This window comes from Belonocnema kinseyi, chromosome 2 (genome assembly GCF_010883055.1).
Source record: "Belonocnema kinseyi isolate 2016_QV_RU_SX_M_011 chromosome 2, B_treatae_v1, whole genome shotgun sequence".
NCBI classification, from domain to species: Eukaryota; Metazoa; Arthropoda; class Insecta; order Hymenoptera; family Cynipidae; genus Belonocnema; species Belonocnema kinseyi.
The window spans coordinates 87,170,543-87,184,552 of NC_046658.1; the positions used below are offsets into that span (position 1 = coordinate 87,170,543).

General features: G+C 29.6%; 1 protein-coding gene across 4 annotated transcripts in view; it reads right to left on the reverse strand.

Annotated features, from left to right (window-relative positions):
* LOC117167276 (dipeptidase 1-like) overlaps positions 1-8,951 on the reverse strand; it is a 50,339-nt gene extending 41,388 nt beyond the window's left edge. For 2 of the 4 annotated variants that reach the window (XM_033352091.1, XM_033352088.1), the window contains exons 1-2: positions 8,813-8,951; positions 2,291-2,417 (exon numbers count right to left, since the gene is read on the reverse strand). In XM_033352091.1, the coding sequence (XP_033207982.1) occupies positions 2,291-2,417; positions 8,813-8,896 (211 nt within the window). In that variant the 5' untranslated portion in view covers positions 8,897-8,951. Of the gene's footprint in view, positions 1-2,290; positions 2,418-7,060; positions 7,505-8,812 lie in introns of those variants that run through there. The other 2 variants (XM_033352090.1, XM_033352089.1) reach the window with 2 other exon arrangements.
* Between the last annotated feature and the right edge of the window lie 5,059 nt (positions 8,952-14,010).

Below are 14,010 nucleotides of genomic sequence, written 5' to 3' on the forward strand. Positions count from 1 at the left end.
AGCTACTCAGACCCGTAGTCGCGACGCGACGCCATTTCTCGGAATGACTATCTCTAGGAGCGCTATGTCCGAGTTTGACTTTACTTAGTTGAAAGTTGAACTACTTAGTTAAAACTTCATTTTTCTAGTTGAATACACTTGATTTTAGTAGAAAATAGTTTAGTTGAAAGTTGAACTATTTTCTTGAAAATTCGCTTTCTGGATAAAAATTAACTTTTCAAACTCTAAATGTAACTATTTCATTTTTGGTGAAAACATGTCTTTCTAAGTTGAAAATTCATATATTTTGTTGAAATGTAATATTGTTCGAAAACTGAACTATTTTGTTGAATATCCTTTTTTTTGTGGTAAAAATGATTTTTTTTACCTGAAAATTTAAATCTTCCGTTTTTTTAGATTTTAATTTATTATTTATAGTTGAAAATTCATCTTTTTGATTCAATTTTTTTCGCTTTTTTGAAAATTCTTCTTTTTTTTTATTGAAAATTTGTTTTGACTCAAAATTTAACTGTCTCATTTCTCATGGTATTTTTTGGTAAAAAATTAATCTTCTTGGTTGGAAATTCGACTGTTTGTTAAAAATTCATTTTTTGACTGGAGATACACTACCGTTCAAAAGTTTAAGCCCACCTCTTTTTCGATGATTGATTAAGTTGTTTTAAATTGAAATGTGTCAAAGCTAAAATTTTTTCTCTTTAAAGGATTAAATGCTATAAAAATTATGTAGAAAATGAGCCCAGGATGAAGCCCATTTGGCTATTTTTCAAGTAGATATTGCAAGAATAGTGTATATTTCAATGTTTCATTAAATTTGCAGTGGCTTCCTTAATATTCAATATTTTTTAATGTTCAACTGTATTGTTGAAAATGGAACTTTTGATAACGTATCAAGCCTTAAATGGTGTTATACCCTCTATTCGAAACTCATTTTTTTTAACACATCGTGCTAAAAAAATGATCTAATGCAAAGTTTCAAAAAGTTCACTATAGTCGCAAAAAAACCCACAATTTGAACAATTGTTACCCGACTTGATCCATATTTACCACGGTTAACGGTAATATGATATTTACTTAAGGGGCCCTTCAAAAACTACACAATATCTTATTTTGAAAATTTTTTTTCATCCTTTCACCTTCTTCGTCACATGTCATACAAAACTTCAACATCCAGTGTGACGTCACAAATTCGAACACCCTGCCCCCTTTCAGTTAAAACGGGTTCTTTGATTTCATTTCATAAGCATGGCACGTAATACTTATCCAATTTCTACCTTACCGACATGTTGTTTGAATGTACGTCTGTTTACACGAAATTATAGTTCACGAAATTTTCAACGCGTTGAAAATTTGGGCAATTAAATAAAGGGCTCCTAAAGGAAGCCGCTGAAAAATGTCATTAAGATAGGAATCTGATAAGTCTAACATTCCCTTGAACCTAGCTATTATTGGCATTTATTAGCTACAAAATAAGCTGGATTTAATTTATAACAAAAGCATAAAAACTTTTTTCTGTATGCACTAAACTTCAACTAAGAATCACGTATTGAATCTTAAATCTTATTTTATTAGAACAGTTTTTTAAAATTAATTTTATAAAATTGTGAAAAATTATCGAGAAAACTGGTTCATGTTGCTTAGTTTAATGACATGTGTACACGGATATAAATAGACCTTGGCACCTATTTGTTCAAGATTATTTAAAAAGCAATTCCATCGTCAACATAATTTTTCTCTGCAACTTTAATGCGTTCTTATATTGCTACTTCTATATTACTATTTGTCATTTTTATACGAGAAGCTTCGCAGATTGCTTGTCAATTATTTCAAAGCAAAGAAGGTTAGGAATTTACCACAATTATAATTATTGTTCAAACTAAAATTTAAAATAAGAAACATATATAAAGGTGCGTCCATTATAATAAGATATTACATCGGGGGTAGGGTGATCGAAAAATCCGAAAATGGCACTTACATAATTACTGTACGCTCCTTAAGTATTATGAACATTATAAACTATTTTTTTAGTTCGAGGACTTTTTTCAAAGTGGCACTTTCTTTTTATTTCATTTCACAACATTTCTGTTTTTGTAGACTGATCTTTAAAAAAATTATTAGTTTGAGATACAGGGTTCATATTTTTGCAATTGACAATATTTTTATAGAAAAGAGGTATTCGAAGTTTCGTTTTAAAAAATTTTTATTTTATGCAACACATATGAAAATTAGAGAAGAAAAAGCATTGTCTGATTTTAAAGTGCAATTAAAAATGATCAATGTTTTGCATACTTACTGTTTTCGCGAGTTGCTACATTATCTTTTTCTAAAGTCGTGGATATGACTGTATCTTTCACATGGTGTAAAGCATCTCCATTCGGTAACTTTCGCATTAGTTCCTCTGAGGAATGATGTAAACACGTCTGAAATTTAATTTAAACAAATATTAAACTCCGTAGGTACAATTTTTAGGGCTGTGAAGCTGGAAATCTCATCCCGAAAAAACAACAGAAACTGCCATTCATATCAAATTCTGCTTTGCGCAGGAATTTTAGTGCTGATTCACTGCTAATTTGAGCTATACAAAAAAATATTTTCCTGTAACTTTTTTCAAAAATGCCCCGAATTGGCATTAACGTTCGCGTTATGTAAAGAAAATAATATTTGAACCAAGTTGGGAATAGTCGTTTTCCAATTCGCTTTCCCTTCTCGGTTAAAAATGTACTATGTCGTGTTGGAGGTCAACAATTCACCCAATTCGGTTCCAAATCCGGAAAAGAAATGTACAGTAATTTGTTTTTAAATACATTTTATTTTAATAGGTTGAGCCGGGCAGTCGAAACTTTCAATGTAAAATACATGGGAAAAATCACTTTCTGGAATTTTCGAAAATCTATAGGACTTCTAGAAGACTTTTTAAAAAAGAATCCTTTAGAAATCCTTTAGAAACTCATTTCAGTTTTTGCTGTCAAAACTGATTATTCTTAGTCTAATGGAATAATTATCAATACTTAAAAGTCATTTTCAATTATTTATACAATTCCCATTTGTTTCAATATCTATTTCTTCTTAAACAGGCTTTCTTTCTCATAGAATCATAATAAAGGTTGCCTTTTAAATACCTTATTCCTTTTCAATACCTGAGTTTTATAATTTAACAAACCCTTATTTCTTAAAATAAATTAAATTTGTTTTAACAATATTTTTCCAGGAAATTTGTAAATTTCCTCTTTTATCTCTTATAAATATTACAACTAGTGATTATGTTGAAAACATGAATTTCAATTTTTTTTATTTATGAATTTATGAATTTTTTGTTTTTGGCCTTCCACACAGTCAGTTGGATAACTGACTGTGTGTTAGGCCGCTATGGCACAGCGCTTTATCGCTACGCTACTCTTTTTTCGCGCATGACTGAGCACGTCACGTCACAAGTTTCCTGAAATCCAAGTTCGAGTATTGGGATCTGAAATCTGGAGGGCACCACTAGCGGCAAAAGCAATATGGCCGGCGACAGTAGGTAGACGTCTCATAAGACTTTTGTAAAAACATTGAAAATTAGTCTCAAACCTTAAAAATGAAGGTAACCATAGCTCAAATTTGTGATTTCACAAAATCTACACCGGCATGTAGAAACTTCGTAGAAGGAGAAAGAATTTTACATGCAGGAAATCGTCTATTTTGCGGAAAAGAGGTGGAAAATGAAACTTCAGTTTCTATTATTGCATTTTGTTTGCAAGCTTCGAATTTAAAAACTCTTGTTGTCTAAATGATAAATTCTTCCATTTTTCCCCTCATAAACATTTAAAATGTAATATTAAGTATCGACATTTCAATGGAAAATTTAATTCATATCAACTTGAAATGACAAATCAGCAGTAATTTTTTTCAGATTTGAGGTTATGTTAATATATTTGTACATAAAATAATATTTTTGCTTTGATTATTTTCACTCGGAATGCTGAAAAATCATTGAGGAATAAAAACGATAAATACTTGACGATGATTATAACTTTTTCTTCAAACTTTTTATTGACAGTGGAACAAGCTTGAAAATCCGTTTGAATTTCGAGCAGTTTCTTGCTTTCGAGCAGTAGAAGAGCAACCAAACACACAACAAAACACTTTTCTCTTCGATTTTCGTGGAGAAAACTCCATTGATAAATTTTGATTTATTTTATTTGTAACTTTTTATTTTTATCCCGGTTTCACTGTAAAAAACACTGTAAAACGTTGAGAAACATTATTTTCGTTTATATTCGCCTATACTTACTCTCAAAATTTACCTACGCTCAGGGCTTTCCGATTCTGCTACCAGGTAGCATACTCGAGCATTTCAGATCCCAATACAGTGATCTATCATTTATTCCAAGGCCCGAGATACATAAAGATTCGGATACTCCAAATCTGCAGGGACTCTCAAATCTTCCACGATCTGTGGGGTGATTTTGTCAATCAAAGTTCATTTGCTGCCCCTGCCTTGCATCGACGTGCGTGTTGAATGTATGTGAGCGTCCTTGCATTTGCACATTCATGCAAACGAGGGCTTCCCTGATGAAGGAGCTTCACCACTTGGAATATCCGAGAGTGAGAGACTTGGAATTAGTGAGCCTTAGAATAAGTGAAATTTCACTGTAGTTATTTCCTATGTTTTGTCAAATCGACCGGTGTATGCAAAACAGATCAAAATATTCAAATATTTTATGACAAATATTGCGTAAAAATAGAAATTATTATTATCTGTTATTTTGAATCAATGTTCATAAATCGATTTTGGACTATAGTACAATCTTTGTAAGTATAAAGTGAACAATTTTAGCATCAATGATGAACAGTTTGAATAATTATTTAGGAGTTTTATTCCAAAAAGTGTGGCCAGACAAAAAGCTTTAGTGGCACACTTTGAAGTGATATTTAAGATCTTCAAATTCTATATTATTAAATTGATGTAACATTTTATAAATGGTGTTAATATTTTGTATCAATTAGTTTAGAACATGTGTGTGGTGAGAAAGATTTTGCATTGAAAAAGTTCTAAATCAAGCAATTTTAGATATGGTAAAATTTTGAATAAAGATAGTATTTCGAATGTAAATGCATAATTTAAAAATTAATTTAATTAAAATTGAAAAAAGTTTAATGAAAATCTCTCAAATTTGAATGAAGTCAGACTAAAATATTGAAAATTGACAAATACCATTAGCAAAGAATTGAAATCGTATCTTTCCTAATTCGAAGCGTTAAAAATTAAACAATTTTATTCGCAACAGAAGAATCTTGAACTTGAATGATTACGGAGTGAAATTTCGAAAATAGGAAAATTTCAAAATTTGTGAAATTGAGTAGTTTCATATTAGAGTTTTAAAAATTGGATAATTAAAAATTCAAAGTAATTGAAATTTTATCACTTCTAATGAAAAGCGTTCAAAAATAAATAATTCAAAATTGAAAACTTTTAAATTAAAATAACTTAATATAACATATACGAAAAATTGTAATTAATTATAAGAATGAATTAGATGTATTTTTCTAAGATAAAAAAATTAATTCAACGTCATCTTCTCCGATCAAAATGAAAAAAAATGTAAATTTTAAAGCTTTAAAATTGAATTATTTTCAATAAACGTTAAAATGAAGGAATTTTAAATGGAAAAACTTAAAAAATCCAATATTTATAAAATGGAACGTAGGAAATTAAACGAATCTGAACTTTATTTAAAACTGAAAAAATTTGAATTACCGACAATTGCGATATTAAAACTTATTCAAACTAAAACCCTTCAAAATGTCAATAAGTGAACTAAATTTAAACCGTTTAAAAATTAAATTTTATTAATTGTTAATTATACTTTTCAAAATGTAAACGTTTCAGTTTTAACTGCAAAATTAAAATGTATGAAAGGAAAAAATTGAAACTTCGGCATTCAATATGTAAATTCAGAACTCTTATATTGTAAATATTAAAAAATAAAGAAATTATTCCATTTATATGGTTTCAATTTCAGCTAGTTGTATTTGTATCTATTTTGATTTCAATCAACACAATATTAAGCTATTTAATTTTGAATCGGTTAATTTTCATTTTTCGTTTTTGATATTCTATATTTTTTAACTGATTACATATATTTGTATATCTATTTTTGTAAACGACGAGAGAATCATTGATCTGTCGAATAATCAACAAAAAAAACTATAAAAATTTTATGAAATGACAAAATGGCGGATATTTTTTTGAAAATATTAAGACTGGATTTTCTCAAAACGTCCACATTACTAAAAAAAAATACATTGTTCATGAATGTGTTTTTAGGTAAACCATTTCTTCAACATGAAAATTTTTGCTATCAGAAACTCAAAATTTTTCATTTTTGCGTAAGCTGCTAAGAGAAAGAGGTAAATGTGAAGATTACAAATATAAATTTGTTTAGAATTGAAATTTCTACAAAAATGTATTTTATACTTTAAAAACTTCATTCCATCCACTTCAATATTTACGAATATTGTCGAAACAATTATCATAGAAGGGACGAATGCAATAAGCACCTAAGCGCTCGAACACGCGGAGAATTATTGACGGCGGAGCAAATTAAAAAAATTGTTAAAATTTGATTGTCAGCCGTCAATACTTGTAGAGAGTTTTATTGTGCATCTTTTTTATATGACAAACAAATTCGAAGTTTGTTTCGTTTTTTAGTTATTTGAAAAAAACAAAAATTTTCAACGAAAAAAAAATCAATACTTTTTTGCGTTCAACTCGCAAGATCTTTGTCAGAAATTGATATTTTTTCCTGAAAATTTTATGTAAAATTCTTCAACATATTCCACGCCTTTTAGAGTGTTTATCAAGTTTAAAAAACATTTCAGGGCCGATAGTGAATTTTCAAAAATATTTTCTTTGAAATCGGGGATGCATGTATGCAAACGAGAAAATTGTGTGAGAAAGTTTCGAATTTTGACAACTTCCAATGAAGAAAATCTTCCTTAAGGATTAAGGAAGTTTTTCCAACAATTTTTAGATCTTTTGTCATCAAGGGAAAAAAGTGAGAGTGATGTAAAAATTATTTACGTTAGGTTAACCTCGAGGCGGATCGTACGTCAATGTACGAGGCACGTCCAGAAAGTAAGTGTACTGGGGTTCTCACGACTGTAGGAGATGCTTTTTCGAAATATTGGCAATACTGCCGCATAGCTTGACTCTTTCCCTTCAAAATGATTCCGATTCGAGGTTAGTTTGTTGAGAACTTTTGACGTAAGAGCATCTTTCGCGAAAAATGTCGATCCAATCTCCCGCCAAGTGCGAACCCCGCGCTGTCATCCGCTACCTCATTGCGAAGGGAAAAACTCCAATTGAGATTTTTAATGAGGTGAAAACTGTTTATGGTGATAGAGTTATGAATCGTACAAGTGTCTACAAGTGGTGTCGCGAGTTTAAAAATGGCCGTACTTCCGTGCATGACGATCAGAGGAGCGGAAGACCTTCAATTGTGACTGACGAACTTGTGGCAAAAATCGAAAATGCGGTCCGTGACAATCGCAGATTGACGTTGGATGAACTTTCTGCGATGTTTCCGCAAATCTCCAGAGCTCTGATGCACGAAACAATCACCGAAACTCTTGGATACCGGAAACTGTCTACAAAATGGGTCCCAAAACAGCTGACAGAACAACAAAAGTTGAATCGAGTGCAGAGCTCAGAAGAGTTTTTGGAGCGCTATGAACTAGAAGGCGAGGTTAGCACGCCTGATGACAAAAGTTCTAAAACTATTTGGAAAAACTTCTTTGATCTCTAAGGAAGATTTTTCTCACTGAAAGTTTTCAAAATTCGAAACTTCGTCGCACAACTTTCTCGTTTGTATACATGCATCCCAGATTTCGAAGAAAATATTTTTGAAAATTGACCACACAGCCCTGAAATGTTTTTTCAACTTGCTGAACACTCTGACAGTCGTAGAATATTTTGAAGAATGTTACACAAAATTTTCATGAAAAAAAAATCAAATCCCGACGAAGATTGATTTTTTTTTCGATGAAAAATTCCGTTTTCCTTAAATTACTAATAGCGCATTCGTTTATCCTGCTCTGGTGTATTTTTTCACCAGTGCAGAATAACCAAATACGCGATAAGAAACAATCCAACCTTCGATTTGGTCGCCATACAAAAAAGATGCGCAATAAAATTCTCTATAAGTATTTACTGTCGTCACGCAAATTCAAGTAATTTAAAAAATTTGTTCTGCGGACAATAATTCTCCGCGTGTTCGAGCGCTAAGGTGGTTATTGCATTCGGCCTTTCAATTGTCAATTCCTTTATCGCCACCGAGTAAATTGGAACCAAAATAAATTTTTTCATGTAATTTTATATACATATATAATTTAACATTTATTTGTGTTATACGTTGATAGAAAATAAAATCAATAGCTTCCATCGAAATTACAAAAACTTGAAATACATTTTAATTTAATGAAAAATAGACAGCCATGATTAACAAAGTAAATATTTATAAAATATTTTCATTTTAAGTATCAAAAATTGTTCCTAATTTTTGTATTGTACTTCAGAAAAGTAAGATGATTTCTTGAATAAAATGTATTGTAATATTAAACCATCAATTAGGGGCCTCTTATTGATGAATAGATTTCTTACCTTATTTAAGGAAATCATTTTCAAAAATTAAGAATGAAGACGCTTGTTTATTTTTTCTGAAGCATGGTTTTTATTAAACTAATTCATTTAAACCTAAATTCATTTGAAATATTCTTGTTATAGATTTTGGAAATGGGAAAAATAAAGAAGCAAGTAAACAATTGTGTTAACTACCTCTAGTATGTCAACTTCATTTCGCCTGGGGGGTGTCGAATGGTAAACTGTGCAATCCCTACTGACCCCATACATATCAAACATAATACTATTTTTTTTTATCTAAAATTAACTGTGTATTTCTCGGGCAAGGTGTGCCAGCCTCGCGAACAACTGGCAGTTTTCCTTCGAATCAAGAACGGCGCATGTGCCGACCCCATATCGACCCGAACCGGAAAATATTTCAAACTTAAGGAACTAGTTAATTACTTGCTTTTCGAAGCTGTTAATTTGATATTATAGGTGGAAAGTGATTTGAAAAATTTTGAAATTCAGATAATCAACTTCAGAAACTTTATTTTCGCCCATCTTATTCAAATTTTCTTTAAAAAAAAAGAGGAATATTTACTTATTTTAGTCAAATAAATAAATTCTCTTTCTTTGAATATATTTTTAATAAAACAATTATTTTAACATTACTTTATACCTCAACGTTTTCTGAAGGTACTTTATTTTATTCTTTCAGAATTTTACTGCGAACTAAAAATTAATTTGTTGTATTCCATAATAAATTTGCATACATTTAAATTCGGAGTTAAAAATGATTTTCATTAAATTTCCGAATTAGAAAATTCCTTAATCCAAGCAAATAAAATTTCTTTAAAATTCCTGATTAATGAACTTACCGAACATTTTATAAATTTACAGAATTTGAAGTCTCTTGAATAAGAAAATTCCCGACGGAAAATTGCTGAATTATAAAATATCCGAATGCTAAATTCCAGAATTATAAAATTCCCGACAGAAAATGGCCTAATTATTAAATATCTAAACTAGGAAATTCTGGAAACATAAAATTACCAAATTTAAGCAATTCAATTTTTGTATGAATATTATTTGTTTAATAACTATACAATAATCAAATATTTGTATGAAACAAGTTTTTTTGAGGTTTAAAGATTTCTAAAATTATTGTTTGAATTTAAAGTAACAATAATTGAAAAAATCTATTTTTAGATTGATTTTTTTTCAATTGTTATTTTGAACTCCAACAATAATTTTAGAAACATTAAACACGAAATTCGGAACGACTAGTCCCATATTTTTCATAAGCTTGGCTAGACGTCCCGAATTTTCGGGATGACTAGTCCATCCCTTTTTCCAACACCCCCAATTTTTCTTTAGTATACTCAGCCAAAAATATTTTATTACTGTATTTTTAATAAATTAACGGCACGACTGAAAAATCCAGAAAAACAAACTTCCCGACTGTAAAATTCCCGAATTAATTTATATTATTATTTTTTTTTATTATAATTATATTATTTATATTACCAAATTTTAAAATTCCTGAATAATAAAATACCCCAATTTAATCGATTAAATTCTTTTATAAATACAATTTATTTAATAATAAAATAATAAAATTCAAACAATAATTTAGAAACTTTAAACATAAATGTTTTATATAAATATATTTAATTATTGTATTTTTAAGTTCGGGTCTTTTATAATTCCGGATTCCAAATCTTGTTTGAAAATTCATCTTTTTTAGTCGAAAATTCAACTATTTTTGTTAAAATTCGTATTTTTCGTCAATTTCAACTGTTTAGAAATTCGTTTTTTTTGTTGAAAATTAAGTATTCAAATTGAAAATTCCTGAATAATAAAATACCCCAATTTAAACGATTATATTCTTTTATAAATATAATTTATTTAATAATAAAATAATAAAATTCAAACAATAATTTAGAATATTTAAACATAAATATTTTATATAAAAATATTTAATATTGTATTTTTAAGTTTGAGTCTTTTATAATTCGGGATTCCAAATCTTGGTTGAAAATTCATCTTTTTTAGTCGAAAATTCAACTATTCTTTTTAAAGTTCATCTTCTTTAGTCGAAAATTCATCTATTTTTTAAAAATTCGTCTTTTTCGTCAAATTCAGCCAGTTAGAAATTAGTTTTTTTTGTTGAAAATTAAGTATTCAAATTGAAAATTTAGATTTTCCATTTTTTGTTGAATACTTGTCTTGTTGAAAATTCGTCTTTTGATGGAAACATAATTTTCTTGGTTAAAACTGAACTTTTTGTTAAAAAATGAACTATTTTGTTGAAAACTCAACTAGATTTTTGAAAAGTGCTCTTCTTAGCCGAAAATTCGTGTTTTTGAATAGCAAATTCGTCCTTTTGGATTATAAAATTCATCTTTCTTGGTTGAAAATTACATTGTTGTAAGAAATTCATCTTTTTACATTCTCATCAGAGAAGGTATTAGATTTGTATAAAATTTAACCCCTTCAGTTTTTTTCAAATGTCCACGTTTTGAGACCCCCTGAATCCGAAAAACAGTTTTTTACGAATGTGTCTGTCTGTATGTCTGTCTGTCTGTGAACACGATGACTTTTAAAAAAGTTATCTGTTAGATTGCCCTTTGGTACACTCGTTTAGTGTCCTAAACTAAAGGTCAAGTTCGTTAGCCAACCATTTTGGATAAAAATTCAAAAAGTGGGCACATTTTAAATACTTTTGAGGCCACTTTTTTAAAAATTCAAAAATTCTCTGTACGGCTATTCATAGTATTCAAAAAATTTAACAATTTATCCCAATGAAATTTTTCGAAAAATCAAAAATTACTAGAGTTATAGCATTTTCAAAATCCAAAAAAACAAACTAAAATGAACAATTTAGGCCAAACAACGCATGATACAAAAAAAGTCTAGAGAAGAAAAACATTGCTTTTTGAAAGCCCTACAAGATTATGATAAAGCCTTTTTCAATTTGGTCAAAAAGTTTAAAATTCCAAATTTGATCGTACAAAAAAATTTTGAAACCACATTTTTTCAAGATGTAAAAATTCTATACACTGTTATTTATACTACTTCAAAACTTAAACAATTTATCCTCCTGACTTTTTTCTATAAAAATAAAATTGTCAGAGTTAGAGCATTTTCAAAATCCAATAAAACAAACTAAAATGAACATTTTAAGCGAAACAACATATGATATGAAAAAAAGTCAAGAGAAGAAAAACTTTGCTTTTTGAAAGTTCTACAGGACTATGATAACAACTTTTTTAATTTCTTCGAAAAGTTGAACATTCCAAATTTGATCGTATCAAAAATAATGAAAAATTCCATTTTTTGGTCAAACTATGCAAGATACGAAAAAAATGAAAAAGCTGAAATTGCGCGCCCTGGAAAGAATCATAAATTTATAATGAATCACTTTTCGATATAAGCTACGGAAAAAAATGAGACAAAAATTTTTCATCCAAAAAAGAGCTATAATTTTTGATAGGATACGTAGTTTTTGCTTTAGTCGTAAAAAAAACATAAAAAATAAAAATATTAAATTTTTTCGAAAAAACGAGACAAGGTATGAACTTAAATTACCAGACAATAGTTGTTCGCCTAAAAAGATCTATAAATTTATTATCAATGATTTTTCGATAGGACGAGTAGATTTTCTTTTAATCTTAAAACATAAGATGAAAAACGCAAAAAGGAACTTTTTGGAAAAAGCACAGAAAAGACGAAAGAGGGCATAGGCTCCTGTATGGGACCCTATATAGGTTTCTGTATTAGACCCTATGCAGATGCTCATCAGTTTTTATTTAATCGTAAAAAACAACATTAAAGATAAAAAAAATTATAAAAACAAGGAAATAAGAATTAGTATGATTCAATTTTTATTCGTATTATGAATTGTAATGATATACATTTATTGAAATAATACATGTTTCAGAGCAGCTTAGAATACAATTGAAAGCAAAATAAGAAACAAATACAAAAATAATCATGATAAATACAATTTGCTTTTTATTTTGCAATTTTTTAATAAGTAATCCCAGGCAGATTTACATAAAAAATGTATAATAATTCATATACAAGTGTTGTGTATCCTGTAGAAAAGTTGACATGTTGAACAAAATCTAGTGCGAAACACGAGATACGTGATGCGAATGTGTTCGTTAAAGCTAAAAGAGCTTTAACAAAAGAGAGTTCAAAATCACAAAATTACAGTTGTCGGTCCGTTCACCTTTGATTTTAAAAAGTCTGTGTCCGAACGCGGAAGAAATGCGAAGACCAAGTGCGGAGTGCGGTTGCCATCAGTCGCGTGTCGTAGATGCGCTTAACTCTCGAGCTAAGCTCTTTTAACGAAAGAGAATTCACAATTACAAAATTACAGTGGTGGATGTTTTGAGTCCTAATTTTAAAATGTTTGCGCAAGAATGTGCGAAAATATAAATACCGAGCGCGCAGCGCGAGGTAGATACATAATCGAGCGCGAAGCGCGAGATAAATGTACAGTCGAGCGCAAAACGCGAGAACCAACAGCCTTTATTTGAAAATTCGAGCGTTTGATTGGAAATGCAATTGTTTGGTTCAAAATTTAACTATTTTGTTTCAAATTTCATTACTTCGTTGAAAATTTAACTATTTTGTTGAAAATTTTATTTTTTTATTTTTTTTTTTTTAGATTGACTTCGAAAAAATTATTTTTTAGGGCTTGCAAATTTCAATATTTGATTAAAAGTTCAACTATTTTGTTGGAGATAGGTATTTTTTGCTTCAAAATTCAACTACTTTGTTGAAAATGCAATATATTTCGTTTTGAAATCCTACAAATTTATGGCGTTTCATTTTTAATTTATTATGGCATCAACATTAATTTTATTTAAAAGAATTTCATTTCACTATTATTCTCATATTTTCTTGAAAAATTATACTATTTTCCCTGTTTTGAGACCATTTTGGGCAAGTAAACTCACTAGAATTTGTACCTCAGAAAAGTATTCTCATTTGAATTTCCAGCCTTTTAAAATTGGTTTTTGATTTGAACACATTTTTAAGTTTCGCGCCCTTCCGTCATTTCCGAGCAGCGCAAAAGTTCCTGCGCGTTGGTCCAGCGGGTGCTACGGTTTCTCGCGCCGGACGACGCCATATTGTTTGCACGTCGTTTGTAGTCGCGCTTCGCATCGTTGCAAGTTAAGTCCTGTATTTTGTTTGTTTGGTGTGTCCCAGTCGGGAAATCTACAAAAATTTCACGAATCATGAAGAAAACTAAGGACGTGTCGGACGAAGACGAATATTCCGCGGACGATCCTGAAGAGGTTGAAGGAGTTTCGGAGGAAGACTGGAACGCGGAGGCCGGAGCCGAGGTGAGCCCACGCCACTTCATTTTGAAGCTTATCTACCCTTCTTTCATTGAT